The sequence below is a fragment of the Anopheles marshallii genome, chromosome 3 (genome assembly GCF_943734725.1).
Source record: "Anopheles marshallii chromosome 3, idAnoMarsDA_429_01, whole genome shotgun sequence".
Lineage (NCBI taxonomy): Eukaryota > Metazoa > Arthropoda > Insecta > Diptera > Culicidae > Anopheles > Anopheles marshallii.
Genome location: NC_071327.1, coordinates 72,583,042 through 72,601,715, shown reverse-complemented (window position 1 = coordinate 72,601,715; position 18,674 = coordinate 72,583,042). Strand labels below are relative to the sequence as shown.

Sequence of the window (18,674 nt, the reverse complement as noted above, 5' to 3'; positions counted from 1 at the left end):
AAGTGGAAATTTGTTGTGTTTTTCTTCTTATTCACATGATTATGAATTTACCGTGATAATCGCGTCTATTGGCTCATAACTTGCTTCTTTCTTTCTAAACAACAAAAATCAACACCACAGCGATTTTACCCATCAATCGAATGTGGTAAATTTGAAAAGATTCAGCCCGTGCCATGTAGGAAGCATTTTCACCGGGTCAAAATGACATTTTGAACATGCCGCCCGAAGTGGGCCGACAGTTTGGCAACACAGCTCTAGTCGCAACTGTCACATTCCCCCGAACCATTTGACTTTTGTGTGCGAGATGAACAAGATCACGCTTTGATTGTGAAAAATTGCGCCGCGTGTGAAGTGAAAAAAGCCGAGAAAAATGTATATATTTCAAGTGATTTGATAATAGCCCGGTCCGCTAAAGGCGTAATACTTTTGTACCAACACCAGCAAAAACGCCGCAAACGTTCGCGTATCGGAGCCGCCTGTAGGCGCCCATTTCCACGCTATAAAACCACACCGAAAACTCAGGATAACCCCAGAGATCGAAAGGATATCCGGCGCCCTTTTTTCCCGGTTTTACATAATTGCGTTGCTTCGCAAAACGTAATTATTCTGCATTGAGGCCTACTTTGGTCGCTACGTAGCATAAAATACCAATTTGCCAAAATCATCATCATAACAGCAGCAGCAACAGCATGGACGCAATAGAGGAACGCAAGGTTTACCGTCTGGTGCTGACGGGAGGTAAGTTCGGGAAGTGGACAAATATTTGACCAACAAGAAGAAAACGGGAGCGAAAAAAAATCACAACACACACACGAACCATTTAAATATAGCTTTCGGAAACATGTGCTTCTGGGTTTTCCTAGGGCAATGTAGCGCACCCTTCCCACTGGGAAAACCCATACAACCATGCACACATACCCACACACATACATCCGTGGTGTGGGGAAGCTATTTCCGGCGTGCGCGCTCTCAGATGTATCTCTCACGGATGGATCCTGTTGGCCGCTTTCCGAGTTGTTCAAGGTTAAGGCCGTAACACAGGGCTTCGGGGGGAGGGAACTATCATAGCCCAGTAATTTTGATTTCCTGCTAGATGGGAAATGCATCCCCGTGCCTGCACAGGGTAGGTTCCGTCCCTACCCGTATCCATGGTCCGTCATGCATTACTAATTACATTAGAACGGTCCTAGCAAGCGTGCATTTGTTTGGTCACATGTTGATTTCACTGACGATGTTCTTTTCTCTGTTTTTTCTCCTGCCGTTCCGTACGTCCTCCTCCGCGTATCGTCACGCAATCACGTGTGGCGCACAGGACCGTGTGGTGGCAAAACAACCGGTCAATCGAGGCTGTGTACATTTTTTGAGAACCTCGGATGGAAGGTAAGTGTTTGATAACAGACAATAGTTTGTCGCTACATTACCTGTGACATTTATTTATTTATTATTTTGTTTGGAAGAGTTTTAATTCATCACAATAAACAACAATTTAGAAACATCATATCATCATTTGATCCTTTGATCGCAGAATTAGAATCTTGTTTCTTTCTTCTATCCCTTAATTGATCAGCATCATAATTCGCAGGCATTAGTACCATCAACACAATCCCCCCTACTTAAAGATTGCGCTCTCGATCGTTATGTGATTGTTGTTCGTTCATTGAAGTAACTTGATTTATTCGTTTTCAATAGGCCCTGATGGGCAGAGTTCGATAAAGTCAAAGCAAATTGATCGTAGCATGCCGTAATTGGTCAAAATCGATAAGCCTTATTTAGGTGTGTAATGTTAGTGAGTTGCTCAAAAGATGCTTGCTATCGTTAATTAGATCGTGTTTTAACTTGTTTTTGTTTTCATTTCCTATTTGACTGTAGTTATTTCATGCCGCTTACGTTGTAACACGGGAGAGACACACATTTTCCGCGCTAGTTATATTTATAGAACGCCTGTATAAAACAAAAAAAAAAAAGTCGCAAGATTCCATGAGGGCATTTGTTTTCCAAACTTTGCTATTCTTGTATTCCTTCAGTCACATGCTCATTAGAACATCATTTAAAATTTCGTTTAAAGGATCAAATAGTTTTTCCTCTATAGAATGGTTTTGTTCCATTTCTTTTTTAATTTTTGCAGGTTTTTCGCGTGCCTGAAACGGCCACAATCCTACTCAGGTACGGTTTTTAGAAACGTATCCACATTTCTATGACAAAGCTTCCGCTGCTGCCCTTAAATTAAGCTTTAACGACAGCTAAACACGACGCAGAAGAACACACAAAAAAAAAGAACGAAAACAATTATCAATTCAATTACGATTTTCCCCCATGCCTTTGATAGTAACATTATTTGCTCTGGCTAGCTTACTTTTCTGCATTCGATTGCATATACGGATATGCTTGTGTTGTATTTGAGTAAAAATTAAACAGTTAGACAATGGCAACACTGTTCGATAGCGTTGGCGAAGTTTATGTTTGTCCTGTGTCGCCCAAACGTGCATAAAAGTTTCAATTTTGCTTCAAAGTTAAATAGTGTATGCAGTAGATCAACTTTTCAAAACTATAGCAATTAGATGTTAAAGTCCGCTAGCCCTGCCTAGCAGCAGCCAGTCTTGAGGCAATTCAATGCAGCCGTTTTCTATTTGAAATATTCAAAACAAAATCGATTGATCCGTCTCCTCCTATTCATGTTCTCGTTTTACAGCGGTGGCATCAAGTTCGCCGATTTGGTTGCCGAAGAAGGTAAGGAAGCAATTGTTTGCATCTTAATTAAGAAAGTATATTCCAAACCACTCCTAGTACGATAGCATTTTACCATGCGCCACCGCTTTCGCTTTCCCAAACAAATGGGACGTGTCATTTTATACTTTCATTTGCATTCTTTTAGACTTTGTTTGTCACACGATAAGAACGTTGGAAATCAAGCTTAATTGCTGGTAAATCATTAGTCTCATACACAAAGGTTCATGTAATGATCCTAGCGCAGTGAACCACCAAAACAGCAGTAGAGTGTTGTGGCTCATAACAGAGGACAAATTTATTGAAAATACTTATGCCCCGTAAGTTAGTTTTTCAAATTTGGCAAGACAGGGAAACTTTTAATGGCCCCCGCCACGGGTGGAGTTACTACTGGCGTGCAAAGGCTGAGGGGATCACGATAATGAACGAGTTCCGAACCGCAATAATTCAAAGGTCACGCGATACAGTTTGACAGCCGGCTGTCCATTTTCATCCATCCAACCAGCCCGCCGGTGAGTGTTAGTTTCATTAGAGGCGGGGAATTAAAGAAAAGAATCAACAACAACAAGCCCCAATTCCACGTCAATAGAAAAAAAAGGAACTCAAGACCTCCGCGCCTTGCTTGTTACACATTTAAAAACTTCGATTGATCGATGAAGATTTAATGGGCGACATAATAAGGTAAGCAAAGGCTTTCATCTACAGAAGCGTTGAGATAGCGCCACAACCGTAAGGTTCCAAAACTCGCAATATCATTATCCATGGCAAATGCTCTCACCGCCCCCTACTCTTCTGTATGGTATGGCTTGTAACATTCACAGAGCACCCAGCTACACACCAAACGAAAAAAAAAATGCTGCAATTTCGCTTTTTGAGGTATGAAAACCCCCCACTAACGTGCCCCGTTACTTGTTTTACACGTCAGATCGAAGCAAAAAGAAAATACACGAGACCGGCACCACCGTACCCCCCACTGGCACTACCGACACCAAGCCGGCCGTCTTTAAGGATGGCGTCCCGGAGCATAGCGTTATTGATATTGACAAAATTACAACATGTCCCCGGTGTATGGCCGCCGCCGTCGGGAGAGTTGGTGACGGTGAGTTTAATGCAGCTGCTGGTAGTTTGTGTACGAAAAAAAATTAAAAACACAGCACGCACGAAACCACCAGCCCGGCCTGCCGAGCCGGAAAAGCTCGCTCTCCCCCCTCCCTTCTGTTTCTATGTTGGAGTCCACGTGTTGTGTCGCTCTGTTCTTCTTTCCCCTTGGCCAAATCGTCCTATATTCATGCCCCAAATCATTGCTTGCGCCTCGTTATCATTGTGCGAGTCCTCTAGCCTCTGCCATAGTCATACCATGCCATACACACAGCAAGGACGTGCGGCCCCCACACCGATGTCTAATTGATCTTCGGTTCGTTTTTTCCGCTGTACTAGTTAGCACATCTGTATAGTCATTCTTGAAGTACGCTTATCCATTAGTCATTGCCGTTTTGTCGAGGCTCGAATGCATGATGTGCAGTGTGTGTCTTTATTTATAGCCTCACAGCGACTGATCGTGTGGCTTGAAAGTGTAGAAAAGAAGAGCCGAAGGCATTCCATTGATTAATAAGTTAATATGCATTTTTGTTGTTGTGAACCACTAAAACTACATTGCGCTTGCGAAGATTAGCAAATCTAACTGAATTGATCGTAGCTCTAACTGTTTTGATCGTATTCATTCGCGATCCTTCATTGCATATATTAATCATTATTGACTAAACACATACCATGCACATTGAATTATGGACAGGAAAAGATGTGAAACAATTACGTCGGTGTGTGTCCTATGAGGCGTTGAAGTACATGACTTAAAAAAAAACACGTTTTGACGCCATATGTTAACCCACTCCACCGTAGCAGAGCAAAACAAAACGTGTTTCTAGCGTGTTGTAATCAATCAATTGATTTCGATGCAAATGCAAACGATCGTTCAATTATTAGCAATATCAGCTGCTGTATGCCAACACACACAGGGCGCGATAGAATGCAAAAGAAATACAGCGAATCAATTTTACTTTCATCCCGCGTCCAATGTAATCAATAGTGGGGCGATGTTGTGACGATGGTGTGCGTTATCAGAATGCAAGCGTGCACCACTTCCTACCCAACAGCGAAGATCCATGGTGGCGCACAGCTGAGCACAGCTCGCCCCGACTTTTTCAAAGCCAAGGCAAAACGTGATAAGTCAGCGCCAAGCGCGACCGGTTATAAGTACACGTGGTGCGCACAATCTCGATTGGCCGTCTACATCGCCAGCGGTGGGATGTCTTCTGTTTGTGTTGGCCATGGGTTTTCGTCTTACGCAGCATTACCATCACGAGGTGGCGGATCGTCCGCTAGATTGTCTGAGATCCTTCCTTACTCTCACTCGTTCTCGCGCTTGAAACCGGTTGCTCACATTCACAGCGAAGTGCGCCAGTTCTAACCAACTTTCAGGGAAGTAACATGCGGTACTTACGTCACCGTGGTACGGTTTCTAAAGCGCGATGCTTTGAGAGTGCGGAAGTTGTTGTTTTGCCTACGTAGAGCTGTTATCATTCAGCTTCAGCAATGTATGGTATGTTTGTGTCAGGCGAGCGTTGCTTCTAATCGAGAAAGTGTGCTGTAAAGCACAGCGAGAGGAGTGGCCAACGCAAGTGCAAACTCGGTGTTGCAATAATGGTATGACCGCCACTCGCAAGGACAACCGTGTGGCCAGCATTGGCCAGCCGTTGTGCAATAAACCCGACGTCATTAGAACACTTTTGCGCTGCTTAGTTAGTTGAGCACCCCGGATGAATGGGTTAGGTGCTGTTAGCGTCTCTAGAATCGTCACCAGAGGCTGATCATGTGACCAACCTCAACAGACGTGAGCGCTCCGTTTATCTGACTCGATGAGATGTTTTGCTTTATATTTAAACTGTTTCACCCATTTAGCGCTGTGATCGGCTGTGATTGTTGATGAGCGGCTTATCAGCAGCGAATCTGTGAGGAAGATTGATTGTTATCATCTGGCACGGGTTCCGCTTGAGCTGAGGAGACAGATTATCTACCACCGAAGGGTGTATCGCAGGGGGCCTAATGTAGAATTTCAACCATCCTCATCAATCAGTCTGACCCGCTGTATCATTCGCGAGATGCGACGACAGTGTGTAGATGTGTGAAACGTGAAAATTAAGCAACGGCAAACAAACAAAAAAATCGCCACCAGTTGACAAGTTGGCAATTATCATGTCCCACACCGTGGTGCGCATTCGCTCACCGGTGACCACCCGCGGTTCGGGGAGGGGTTTGTCTTTCCTTGTTCATCGTTGCGCTTTGTCATACCCGCGAAGCACCTTTGCATATCGGACGGTTCGAGAAAAAGATGAGATCGTTGTTTATGTGGCCTATACTATATTTACATTCCAATTGTATTTGCTCTTTTCTTTTAGCATGAACCGAATCGTCGACGGGGTGGTAGACTCACTCGCAGATTGCGCCAACCGGGGGCGTACAATTGTATCGATTCTGACTCTCTCGATCCGCTTGTTGATCGTTCTATATTTAAAAGAAAAGAAATGGTTTACTCTCGGACATTTTGTTTTGTTGTGTGGTTTGTGTAATGGCCATGCACTTGACTTCGGAACCTTTTCTACCGCAAACAGTGGCGTACAATCTGGAGAGAAAACCACCTTATCGTAGATTGATTCGGACCCATCAATGTTGGGACATGTGTTCGAGATTGTTTGCAAACATTATCGATGAAAGAGGGGCCATCAAGGGGCGCGAGAACGAGCGATGGTACTGATTATTGCAATGTATGTGTGTGTACGTGTGTATGCGAGCAGTTGAAGGGCACATTGTTAGCTAACTTGTTTATGATACCAGCTCATTAGCATTCGTCACTAACCGTATTTTTATCGATCGCTTTCGCGTTCATAATCAACTGACGCGAGATGTGTAGTGTGCGCGCTTTATCGGAAGGGCTATAGATTCCTACTCATTTGGCTGTTTTCCAACGTTCGCCATCGTTTGTCGTTTTCCGTTTTGCTAAAATCGCATTCGAACCGCGTAGCCCGGTTTGATTGGCTACGAAATGTATCCAATGTTGATTGATTCGGACGTTTCTAATGCGAGTTTATCGATTCCGCAGTGTACAAGTTTCAGGAAAACTTGCTCCGAACGATGATACAAATCGAAAACACGTACTTCGAGCTGGGCAGGACGAGCAACAAAAACTGCTTAATCATATGCGATCGCGGATTCATGGATGCCAGTGCATGTAAGTATACGATTGTTGCGCTGCGCTAGAGTTGTCCGTCTCTAGGCAAGTCAGGTTTGATAATCATTTGCCACGGTTTCGATTAGATATCTCCAAAGAAAAATGGGATCGCATGATGCGTTCGAACAACTGGAACCCGGTTGAGCTGCGCGATAATCGCTACAATCAGATCATCCACATGGTATCGGCCGCGAACGGTGCGGAACAGTTCTACGCCACGGAGGAACACTCGTGCCGGTCGGAAGGTGTTACGCTTGCACGCGAGCTCGACTACAAGGCTGCCTCGGCGTGGATTGGACATCCGTACTTCGATGTGATCGATAATTCTACCGATTTTGAAAACAAAGTCAACCGCATGATCGAATGCGTGTGCCAGAAGCTCGGCATCGATATTGGCGATCGGTTATCGATCACCTCGCGAAAAGTCAAATTCTTGGGTAATTGGATCGTTTGCAATAAGAACTGGCTTGACTGTGAACGCAGTAATTGATGCATTGTCATCTTTTTCCTTTCTAGTTTCCGGCCCAATGCCTCTGGATACGGCCTTCCCGGCATTCCAGGACTTCGAGGTCGTGCATCATTATTTGCAGTGTGCCGGACCACGCGTGCAGGCACGCTTGCGCAAGCGCGGCCAAAACGGTCGCTGGAGCTACATTCACACGATACGCCGACCGCAGCAGCATGGCCAGTCGATAGAGGTGCGAACGCAGCTGTCACATCGTGATTACCTTAACATGCTAACGCAGCAGGATGATGCGCACTTTACCATCTACAAGAAACGCCGCTGCTTCCTGGTCAACAACCAGTACTTCCAGATGGATATCTACAAAGAACCAAGCCATCCGAGGTGAGTGTGTGAGGGAGAGAGAGAGAGATCCTCGAGATTCCTTTTCCGCAAAAAAATAATGTCCTTTTCCATGGATTACACAGATGCAAGGGGTTAATACTGCTGGAGACGTACACCTCGCTGACGGGCGATAAGTTGAAGGCAATTTTGCCCAAGTTCTTGAACATCGTGAAGGAAGTCACCGGCCAGCCGGATTATTCGATGTTCAATTTGTCGCTGCGTGAAGACTGGAACAACACGAAGAAGTTCTGCTATTCGCTGCACGGTAAGAATACCTGTTGTCACCGGACGGCCGACAGTACCACCACCAATACGAACACTACATCCACCACCACTCCCACCATTGCTACTGCCACTGCTACTACTGATACGGGCGTAGATAAAGCCGGTGAAGAAGATATTGGTGCTCCTGATGAGTAGAGGATACTGCGATTTGGAGACTAACGACCTAGCGGCTTTGTTCCATTTTCCACCAAAACCACCACCATCCCTCCTATTACAGTAGAGGACTGCATCGACATACGGATGTGGATTTGGGCGATGCCTGTGTGTAGTGTTTGAACCTTTGATCATCTGTTTGATGTCCTTCAGCTTTTCCGGTTTTTTATGTGGTTATTGAAACTATCGACTAATGACTAACACGTTGTTTTATGCTATGTGTCTCCGGTCTTCGTTCATTGCCGTCTATTCTTCATGCTCTAGTGTTGCATTCGGCTTTTGAATGTTGTCCGTCCCCACATTGTCTTGGCTGTCGTCAGTAGTGATTGTGCATCAAAACCAACTGAGTAGAAATTCTGTTGCATCCAATCAGGCTAGTCTAACCAAATCTATTTAATGTTTTTTTTTCTGTTGTACAACTTGATTTTTGTTGCATTTCATTTAAGTTTATTATTTTTATAAACACTAACATCCATATAAGAATGACATGCATCCCAAATGCATGGTCGGTAAAATTTTCCGATCGTCTTACTATGCTTGTTTTAAACATTAAAAAAAAAACTAATTAAAATACTATTTGATGTTGTATCAAGTGCCAAGTAGTGGCTTAACTTTTTTTTTTACTTTTTGTTTGCTCTAATTGTTAATTACGTGTGGTGCTTCTTTCGTTAATGTTTTCGTCGCAATTTACCAATCGCCCGGTGGTTGTTTTACAAATTCTCTTGCCCAAGTTTCCCCAAGATACCCAAACAAATTCATCAACAAATCAGACAATTGTCGCGTGTTTTACCGAAACATTGGTACAAAATTTTCCAGCAAAATTTCACAAATTTGTTTGTTTTTTCTCTTCCTCTTTTTTTCTTCTTCTCTTCCCCCAAATCGTCGTCTTTATCGGTCTTTGCTTCTTTTTTTGTCTCTCTTTCTCTTTTTTCCCCGATCCAACGAATTAGATCAAGACGATGCGGACGTGAAAACGAACGGTCACTCCCAGAAGATGATCAATGGTAAAGCGTAGTAGCACTTGGCAAAACCGTTTGAATGTTGTATAGAAAATGGCGGCAAATGACGCGAGAGTTCGAGATGGTGTGACACGTGCTGTTTGTGTATACAGCTGCAGGAGAGCGCGCTATCGAGGAAGCAAGCGGACGTTTGAACATGTTTTGTTTTTGTTTGTTTGTGTTTTTTTTGTTTTTGTGACTGAACAGAAGCGCCTGGGGGTAACAAATGAGATGTAGAGTACCCGTTAATATCCGCGAAGACATATGAGCCTGATTAGTGTATGTTTTTTTATCCTTATTGTACTGATGATAGCGCTCGTTTCGTATAGAGATACATTGTGAGCCAAATTTTTTTTTCTTCAGCACAGGCTGTTTTACGATCTTTAACAGGTGATAAATTACATACTGTACTCTTAACATTGCTTCAAAACAAAAAAAAAAAACCGTCGGAGTAATAACTCTAGGAATAATTTTGCCAACAGCCAAAGTCATATGATTATCTATTGCAACGGAATATGTAGCATTATGTTTTTAACGGCAATAGCATACTTATTATTGTGTATGAAACGGTATGTACTTTTTTGAGTCTTGCGTATACCTCCAATTAACATTTGTAAACGGAACGTGGTTCCCCAAAGCACTTGCTTTAAAAAATTGTAAACCCTTTTTAATGTTTTGTTCTGTCCGGTAATACAAACAAAGCCAGTACTGAAAGCCCTAATACCTTTTGATATGCTCCCTGAGAGTTAGACTATAATAATTCCCGAACCCCAGCCCCAAGACGGGCGGTACTCAACAACACACTACTACCTCTACCACACGCTAAAACAACTCGTTTAAAAAGGACCATGTAATAGTTCAAATCCATCCCGAAAGTCTCCTTTCGTTCAATTTTTTTTTCTTGCAGTGCAACAGATTGATATTTTTGAAAGCATATGGACACAATCACACAACCTCATAGTTCGATTTTTTTTGTTCTCGTACACGTCATGACATGGCTGTTAATGGGTGTGGATGTACTAACAAAAAACCCATCTAGATTTCATTTGTCGTATTGTGTCTTTTGCGAAAAACTTACACACTATATCACTGTTGGGGTACTTAACGGCAAATCTATCCAACTTTTGTACGCGTGTTAAACGTCCGTATATGTTGCTTTACAGTAACATAGTACAGTTACAGTAGTAAGCGCTTATTAAGAGAATTTTTACCTTTTTCGATTGATAGAATTTGTGCGAGATGCCAATGTACTTAAAAACTACTAATAGAAAGTAACGACAACCAATTCCAACAGAAAAAAAGGCCCAATAAGCTGCTGGTATATTCGCTCATGTATTTTTTGTTCTTCTAATTGCCAGCAAAGCCGAAAGTGTGAGTCATTGCTTTCGGTCCCTTGTTTTGTTTGTATCCTAGTGTCCTTTTTAGCTACTGGATGGTTTGATTTCATTTTATAGCAAAACAGTACAGAAAGCTAGATAGGCAAGAATGGGTGGATGAGGATCATGATCAGTTGGAGAAGCGCGATGAATTTAATGAGTGACAAACAGCAAAAGCGTAACGTATGGCCGATGAACCAAGGAGGATCACTTTTGGGGACGATGGTTTTAATGTACATCTTCGTAGCAGAGACAGAGCATAATGTGTATAAACCGGCATAGAAGACAACCAACCTATCATTGATTGATACCAGTGGCAAATTATTTTTGTGTGAATATACATAACCTTTTAACGCAGATAGCAAAGAGTATAAACAAGAAAACGAAACAAACAAAATCTCGAAGTTGTTACCGGACACCAATTGGTATATCAATGTTTAGGATAGTTTATCCAACATGGGCACCATAAAAGAAGAACAGCAACTGCAAAGCATATAGTGCATCAGAAACAGCAGAAGGAAAATCAAATCGTAAATTGCATGGTGACAATGCTGTAATACACACACACTCACATAAAATGTAATGAAAATGCATGTGCAAAACGGAAAGAAAAAACAAACTGTTACTGATGTGTATTTTATATTAAAATGTAAAACAGTCCTGTAAAGCAACCCCCTCTCTGATGGAAAGTAGCAACAGAAGCTCTATTGTGTGGAGGAAACTATGAAGATGAATATTGATGGTATTAAAAAGCGATTAATAAATCATATGCAGTTCTACTAGGCAAGCGAGTACATTGGTTCGCGAATGATGACTTTCTTTCGACCACGTGCCGACGTGCCAGATCGTGCTAGATATTCGCTTTGCAATATCAAGAGGGTATTCACATATCAACAAACGTTAACGGAACAGTGTTTTGTTCGCATAATTTCTAATTATCCTGAGATTTTCTACCGAACTACTGAACTAATACATCGTGAGAATAATATGATGTGATGTTGTAAAGTGGCTTGATAAGTTTCAATAAATAAAACAGATTTTAATTAAAGTACAAGTTATGTTTTAATGAAAAACAGATAATAAATAGGAATTTTAAACGTAACTGTGATTTTAAAAAATTACCCTTTGAACCGGGTATTTTTTTACCGGTAAACTACCATGGCTGCCAAACATGGCCGGACCTGCTGGATTTCCCCTTTTCGTTGACATTTCGTTGACAGTCAAAATAGAGTGCGGAAAAGAAAAAAAAAGCGCATAGGAAAGAGGAAAAAGTGTGTTTTCAATTGTATTTCGGGTAGAGAGGTTTGCGTTTTGGTTGTTTAAAGGACAAAAAGTAGCGATTTATACGACCAATCGTCAAGATGGGGAAACGTCCCTTGTCACGGAAGGAAATTGAGGAGCAAAAAAAGCGAGAGGACGAAGCGGCAGCAGCCCACGTAAGTGCAGCAAAGGCAATTTCCAATCCTTTCTTTCTATCCTTACAACACCACCATGAAAATGTCGAAGACACCGTGCGGTGTCGCGCAGTTTGCTTGTACCGCAAAATCGTGTACGAACTGCAGCTAATCCTAGTTGACAATTTAAGGCTTTCAAAGAATTTGTGGAAACATTTCAAGAAGCACCATCCAAAATATCGAAGGTATGGGTAAAGGCCGGAACGTACGATGCGGGCTCGAGAAGTAAGTATTGCAATAGGTGGTGTGTGTGTGCGCATCCTTATTCCGATCCGAATCTCCCAATAATGTTGATTCTCGTGGTTTATTTTGCAGAAGAGGACACGAAAGACAGGGGCAAACTGTACAAGCCCCAGTCTCGGCTCGATATGGAGCACGAGAAATCGATGGATTACGTGAAGATGGTTGCGAGCGAAAGCCGCAAAGACTCGGGGGCAATGGGCAAGAAGCGGAATCAGGAGAAGAAAAAGAGCAATCTGGAGATGTTCAAGGAGGAACTGCGTCAGATACAGGAAGAGCGCGAAGAACGGCACAAATACAAACATATGGCTCGGACGATGCTGCCCGGTACCAGTTCCACCGAGTCGGATCCCGTGTACAAGGAAACGGAATCCGGTTCGTTCGATAATGGTGACCCAAACACGACCAATTTGTATCTGGGAAACTTAAACCCAAAGGTGCGCATCGTGCAGTAGGGAATAGTTGCATTGAAACCTTAATAACCTTCCACCGCTTTGCAGATCTCGGAACAGGCACTAATGGAGCTGTTCGGGAAGTATGGACCGCTCGCCAGCATAAAAATTATGTGGCCCCGTTCGGAGGAGGAAAAGATGCGCAACCGTAACTGTGGCTTTGTCGCGTACATGAGCCGGCGTGACGCGGAACGTGCATTGCGTGCGCTGAACGGGCGTGATGTGATGGGATACGAGATGAAGCTTGGCTGGGGCAAATCGGTCCCCATCATGACACACCCCATCTACATACCGCCGAAACTGTTGGCTTACACACTGCCACCACCGCCGTCCGGATTGCCCTTTAATGCTCAGCCCCATCCGTCGGATTTGGAAAACATTCCCAAAATGACGTCGGGCGCTTACATGTCGGAACCGGAGCTGAAGGAACAGATGGACTCGGTGCTGGTAAAGTCGGTGGTGAAGGTAGTCATTCCGACCGAACGCCCTTTGCTGATGCTGATCCATCGCATGGTAGAGTTTGTCATCCGTGAAGGGCCCATGTTCGAAGCGTTAATTATGACCAAGGAGATGGACAATCCGATGTACAAGTGAGTACTGCTCGGTGAACGTTGTGCCAAATGGAAGAAGGTGTAATGAGATTGTTTTCCGTTTGTTTTAGATTTCTGTTCGAAAATGAAAGTCCCGCACACATTTACTATCGCTGGAAGTTATTCTCCCTGCTGCAAGGCGACACACCGAGCGACTGGAGAACGAAGGAGTTCCGGATGTTTAAGGGCGGTTCCATATGGAAGCCACCACCGATAAATTTCTACACGCAAGGCATGCCCGACGAACTGCTGGCTGACGAGGAAGGAATTGAAGCAAACAAAGGGAATCTTTCCGTGGCGTAAGTAGGCCCCGCCAGCCCCAAAATGACAGCGGGTAACACACCGTTTTATTACAATCCACAGACAACGTGATCGGCTGGAAGATCTTGTCCGGCATCTAACGCCCGAACGGCAGAAGATTGGCGATGCGATGATATTCTGCATCGAGCACGCGGACGCCGCAGAGGAAATATGCGAATGCATCACCGAATCGTTGTCATCGAACGATACGGTGGTAAAGAAAAAGGTTGCCCGCATCTACCTGATCTCGGACATACTGCACAACTCGGCGGTAAAGGTGCAGAATGCGAGCTTTTTCCGCAAGGCGATGGAGAAAAATCTGCTCGACATCTTCCGCAACCTGAACGCGTACTACATGCAGCTGGACAGTCGCCTCAAGGCGGAAGGTTTCAAGAGCCGCGTGATGGGTGTGTTTCGTGCCTGGGAGGAGTGGACGATCTATCCGCGCGAGTTTCTCGTCAAGCTGCAGCACACCTTTTTGGGCATTCAAATGGTAAGTGGCCTTAAGGGAAGATGTATTATTCAGACGCTCGATAAAAGGCTCCATTTTGTGTGTTTAAGACCTAGGAAGAGCTTGTAAAATAATATTTATTTAAAGGATATTCACATTTTTTTCGAACATGCTGACTGTAAAGCTTCTCTTGAAGGAGAAACAGGTGGCAAAGAATCGTTTGTAATTGTTGTTACATTGCATTTTTAGATGGAAAAACAACCGGAGGAAGAACCGGAAGAGGAGAAAGAGGATGAAGATTTGGATGGAGTTCCGTTGGATGGGGCAGCTCTGCTTAAAAGTGCAATGATGTGCGGAATGACGAGCGGCGGTGGAGCTGGAGGTGGAGGAGAGAATCGTACGCCATTGCTGAAACACGACATCTACAGCGATGAGGATGATATCGATGGAATGCCACTGGCAGACGACGATATCGATGGGATGCCGTTGGATAGTGCAATGGACGCGGGCGTGATGGATGGTGGACGAAGGGCTGGTGGTGCATCCACTTCCGGTGGTGACGGGACGGGTCGAGTTGGGAAAGGTAAACGATGTTGTAAGGGTTAAAATGTTGATTACTAACTCCTATTCAACGTGTATAAATTGTAGGAAAAGCTGCCGGCGGTGGTTCATTCATACCCTCGAAATGGGAATCGGTCGATGCGGCACAAATTGAAGCACAAGCCATAACCACCAGCAAGTGGGACACGTTGGATCCGGTCGTACCGGAACCACCGAAGATAAGCTTGCAGAAGGAAGGGGCGGGATTGATCAGCAGCAAGTACGGCAGTTATAGCGACGACGATGATGATGAGGATGATGATGATAACGATGGAGAAGACGAGACACAACGCCCGGAAAGCGACGCTGGTCGCACTGGACCGGATCAGGACGAGTTGCGGCGGGTACGGTTGCGCGAAATAGAGGTCAAGATGGTACAGTACACGGACGAGTTTGAGTCTGGCACGCGGCAGGTGCGCACAGGCTGGACGCTGCACGAAGAGATCGACAGTTACCGGATGAAGCTGATGAAGGAGATGGCACAGGAACTGCGGCAGCGTGAACGCGATGAAACGAATTGGGCTGCGTCGGACGAGGATAGTCGATCGCGAAAGGGCCAAAAGCGTACCGGCAGTGTGGAGAGGTAAGTAATGTCAGATAGAGAAGCATCGTACAAGGGATGCTAATGGCAACGGATGGTATTCTTTACACCCTAGCAACTCTAGGAAACACAAACGCTCCCGGCCGTCCGGTCGCTCACCGACCAGCAGCGGATACGGTGATCGTAAACGAGATTCTGCTTCGCCCGAGTCGAAATCTTCCCGGCGTCGACATTCCACCAGTTCGTCGGATGAGGATGAACATGCGGCCAGAGCCGGTGACGCCCGCTACCGTTATTCGTCCGAGCGTTCAGTATCGCCCGGACCAGCTGCCTCCAGTTCCTCGCGCACCAGCAAGTACGATCTGCTCGGTTCACCGGCCCGTCACGGTGGATCGGCTAGTGAATCGAACTACGATAAGTACGAGCGTCGTGATGCACGGGACGGTCGATCGGTTCGCGACAAAAAGGATGTGACTCGCGAGCGGATGCAGCTATCGCACGAACGTGACCAGCGGGAGCACCATCATCGGGAGCATCGTGACCGGCCACGCGAAAGTGACTCGCGCAGTTCACACGGACGTGAGCGCGATCGTGATCGTGATCGAAGTGCGAGAGACCAGCAGCAACAGCACCGTGATCGTGAGCGAGAGTATGAGCGCGATCGGGAGGTGGAGGGTGATGGCGGCTCCTCGTCACGCTATCGGGAGCGCGATCGCACGAAGGAAGGCTACAGTAGCAGTGGAAGTCGAAAGGATGCTTCCGCAAGTTCAAAGTATGACGATAGGACGCACGCTAAGCGGTACAGGTAAAGCTAAGCTGGGGAATACTCCGAATTGTATTGCAACAGCAACTGTGACTGTACGCCGCAAACTAAGTAGAATGAACTGCTATCTACAGAAAGTCACGTAGGGTTTAAGATAAATAATATAACTTTTCGCTCGAAATGTAACAAATAAAGATTTTCCTAATCTTGATGATTGCAAGTAGTAAAAGAGTTTCGTTTGCTTTTTTTGGGGCGCAGAAAGGAAGGCTTAAAAGGAATGGATTAGATTTAGATGAATTTGACTTGAATTCATAAAGCTGGATGAGTCTTTGTACCGTGTGACTTTGAACATCATTAATCTTTGGACTTTATCAATCTTCAAATGCTCTCAACTCGTAGAAGATCATCTGAGAGGCGACTCATGATTCGAATAACTCGTCACTAAAGATTCATTAAGCGTAACACTCGAACGGATGCCACATTTGAAGCGTATATTGTGTGATTTACTTTCGTATTAGCGTTTCCATATAATGAGTCCTTCACTCCGTTTCCATACCGGAAGAATCATCTTCCGAACTGTCGTCGTCGTCGTCGTCCTCATCGTCATCATCATCGTCATCGTCGTCATCCTCTTCGTCATCGTCCGAAGAATCTCCTTCACTATCCGAACCAAGCCATTCGCTCGAATTTAAGCTGTTTGCAATCAACGTTTTCCACACATCCACCTTATGGAGATCTGACGTATGAAAAGAAGGTATTCATGTTTCGACACTTTTGTTTTTATAGCTGAGAAAACACAATTACACTTACCTAAGGAATACAGATCGCTCAACGTGAACTGTCTCGAGCCGGATTCAAATAGTCCGCCGTACACGTACAGCTGCCCCTTGCACACAACGATGGCCGCATTCATCCTTGGCGATGGTCCTCCAAGATCGAGTACACCATTATCATCCGCGTCGTCCTTGACTGGTCCTTTCGATCCACCGCCACTACTACCACCTCCAACGGTCATAGTGAATACACCATCATCCGATACGATCTTCTTCGACTCGGGGTTTTGTTTTGCTTCCTCATTCATGTCCACATCGGTCGCCTTCGACTTTTCCGCTTTTCGTGCTTTGGCCGCCAGTTCTAGCTTACGCCAAGTACCAGCCCCGGTATCGAGCGCATGCAATTCGTTGCTAAAAAGCCCCCGAACGTCCTCTTCATCCTCTTCCGTGTCCATTACGCCACCGAACGCGTACGCCTTACCGTTCGGTGCAATTGCCACCGCCATGCCACTGCGTGGTGCCGGCTTTTTCCCGTTCGGTTTAACGCTGGCCCATTTGTAAGTTGACTGTCCCTTTGCGTCCTGTTTGTCGGCCACCAGGGCGAACATGTCCGTGTGCGTTGTGCCACGATCGATTTCCTTCTTTACGTTGGTTTTTGAGTATCCACCCCAGATCAGGATTTTACCATCCGTGTTCGCCACCATGCAACATCCGGAACGCGCTGGAGGCGCCGTACCGACCGCATCAATCTTTGTCCAGCTGTAGTTTTCCAGCGAGAATGCGTACAGATCGTTAAAGTACCGATAGGAAGCGTTATTATCGTGGAATCCACCGAACACAAACAGTTTCTTGCGTGTAACCACCATACGGTGGCCACTCCGAGCGCTGGGACCATTCGGGGCGTTCAGCTTCTCCCACTGTTTCTTCACCATCCGGTACACCCACAGATCACGGAAGTGATAGAACTGAAGCTGTGAGGGTGAGGCATACTCGCCCCCAAACAGCCAAATCTGTCCACCGTCCGTTGCGACCGATACCATCTGGTGGCCACTGCGCGGTGCCGGGGCGATAGAAGATTTGAGCGTTTTCCATTCGTTTTTTGCCACGTTGAAGGAGTAAAAGTCACCGTAGATGACGGTTTGCTGCCCGTTGAAGAACTCACCGCCGTGGATGAATATTTCCTCCTTGTCGCCCGGGTGGGCACAGATGCCAACGTTCACACGGGCCGTTGGTGGCGGACAAACGATTTCGGTCAGATCGGACGATTTTGTGTCCTTCGTTTCGTATTTGGCAACAATGTTTTCGATGTCGTCCTGCAATGAAACGGGATGGTACAGTGATAAAACGAGTGAGTGAGCCCCGCTGATGGATGCCGGTAGTACCGTGCTACACTCACCTCACCTAGTTTCGCAAGTAACTTCTTCTGTTTTGCCACAAGCTTTTTGTCCGTCTTCATTGACGTTTTTTCGGCACCCTTACCTTTCTTTTTGTTTTTATCCTTTCGACCCATTTCGATGCACAAGAGAACGTGATTATTTGCCAATTAGATTGCCCGTGGATTACTGCGGCAGGACAACGTGCTTGATGGTGCTTTTTTTGGTTTTGTTGTGGTATGTCGCCGCATGTGTAAACAACAAGGTAAATACGGATGAGATGTGCGAAAGATGAACTGTCACTTTGACAACCTGGTGAAAAAACTATGCAACGCACCGGGGCGTTTTGAAAATTCAAAACCGTTACACGACTTGTTAGTTGTGTAATGTTTTACAATCAAATTGAGCACCTTTTGTATGTGTTACGAGTAAAATAAAACTTTTTTTGCAATTATAAAATTTGGAAATA

General features: G+C 45.1%; 3 protein-coding genes across 3 annotated transcripts; 2 read left to right on the top strand and 1 right to left on the bottom strand.

The window, feature by feature from the left end:
• Positions 1-663: 663 nt before the first annotated feature.
• On the top strand, positions 664-9,309 carry LOC128711454 (TRPL translocation defect protein 14). The gene is made up of 10 exons (XM_053806331.1): positions 664-738; positions 1,313-1,380; positions 2,126-2,163; positions 2,690-2,714; positions 3,676-3,813; positions 6,865-7,009; positions 7,096-7,446; positions 7,526-7,856; positions 7,940-8,121; positions 9,245-9,309. The coding sequence occupies exons 1-10, from the start codon at positions 690-692 to the stop codon at positions 9,307-9,309; spliced, it is 1,392 nt and encodes a 463-aa protein (XP_053662306.1). The 5' UTR covers positions 664-689.
• A 2,720-nt stretch (positions 9,310-12,029) lies between these two features.
• On the top strand, positions 12,030-16,105 carry LOC128713858 (U2 snRNP-associated SURP motif-containing protein). Its single transcript, XM_053808729.1, has 9 exons — positions 12,030-12,104; positions 12,254-12,347; positions 12,438-12,799; positions 12,863-13,404; positions 13,476-13,703; positions 13,768-14,197; positions 14,405-14,738; positions 14,804-15,338; positions 15,412-16,105. Exons 1-9 carry the CDS (start codon positions 12,030-12,032, stop codon positions 16,103-16,105), a joined length of 3,294 nt encoding a protein of 1,097 aa, XP_053664704.1.
• A 493-nt stretch (positions 16,106-16,598) lies between these two features.
• Positions 16,599-18,342, bottom strand: LOC128713862 (kelch domain-containing protein 4). Its single transcript, XM_053808732.1, has 3 exons — positions 18,229-18,342; positions 16,870-18,145; positions 16,599-16,795 (listed from the first exon to the last, which is right to left on the bottom strand). Exons 1-3 carry the CDS (start codon positions 18,340-18,342, stop codon positions 16,599-16,601), a joined length of 1,587 nt encoding a protein of 528 aa, XP_053664707.1.
• Positions 18,343-18,674: the final 332 nt, after the last annotated feature.

Excerpts from the sequence above, each read along its gene's own strand:
- LOC128711454 (XM_053806331.1), top strand. The coding sequence starts at position 690 with ATGGACGCAATAGAGGAACGCAAGGTTTACCGTCTGGTGCTGACGGGA. Across the intron at positions 739-1,312 it reads CCGTCTGGTGCTGACGGGAG|GACCGTGTGGTGGCAAAACA; the intron begins GTAAGTTCGGGA and ends TGTGGCGCACAG. Across the intron at positions 7,010-7,095 it reads ATTCATGGATGCCAGTGCAT|ATATCTCCAAAGAAAAATGG; the intron begins GTAAGTATACGA and ends GGTTTCGATTAG.
- LOC128713858 (XM_053808729.1), top strand. The coding sequence starts at position 12,030 with ATGGGGAAACGTCCCTTGTCACGGAAGGAAATTGAGGAGCAAAAAAAG. Across the intron at positions 12,105-12,253 it reads ACGAAGCGGCAGCAGCCCAC|GCTTTCAAAGAATTTGTGGA; the intron begins GTAAGTGCAGCA and ends TGACAATTTAAG. Across the intron at positions 12,800-12,862 it reads TGGGAAACTTAAACCCAAAG|ATCTCGGAACAGGCACTAAT; the intron begins GTGCGCATCGTG and ends ACCGCTTTGCAG.
- LOC128713862 (XM_053808732.1), bottom strand. The coding sequence starts at position 18,342 with ATGGGTCGAAAGGATAAAAACAAAAAGAAAGGTAAGGGTGCCGAAAAA. Across the intron at positions 18,146-18,228 it reads TACTTGCGAAACTAGGTGAG|GACGACATCGAAAACATTGT; the intron begins GTGAGTGTAGCA and ends GTTTCATTGCAG. Across the intron at positions 16,796-16,869 it reads GAGCGATCTGTATTCCTTAG|ATCTCCATAAGGTGGATGTG; the intron begins GTAAGTGTAATT and ends TTCATACGTCAG.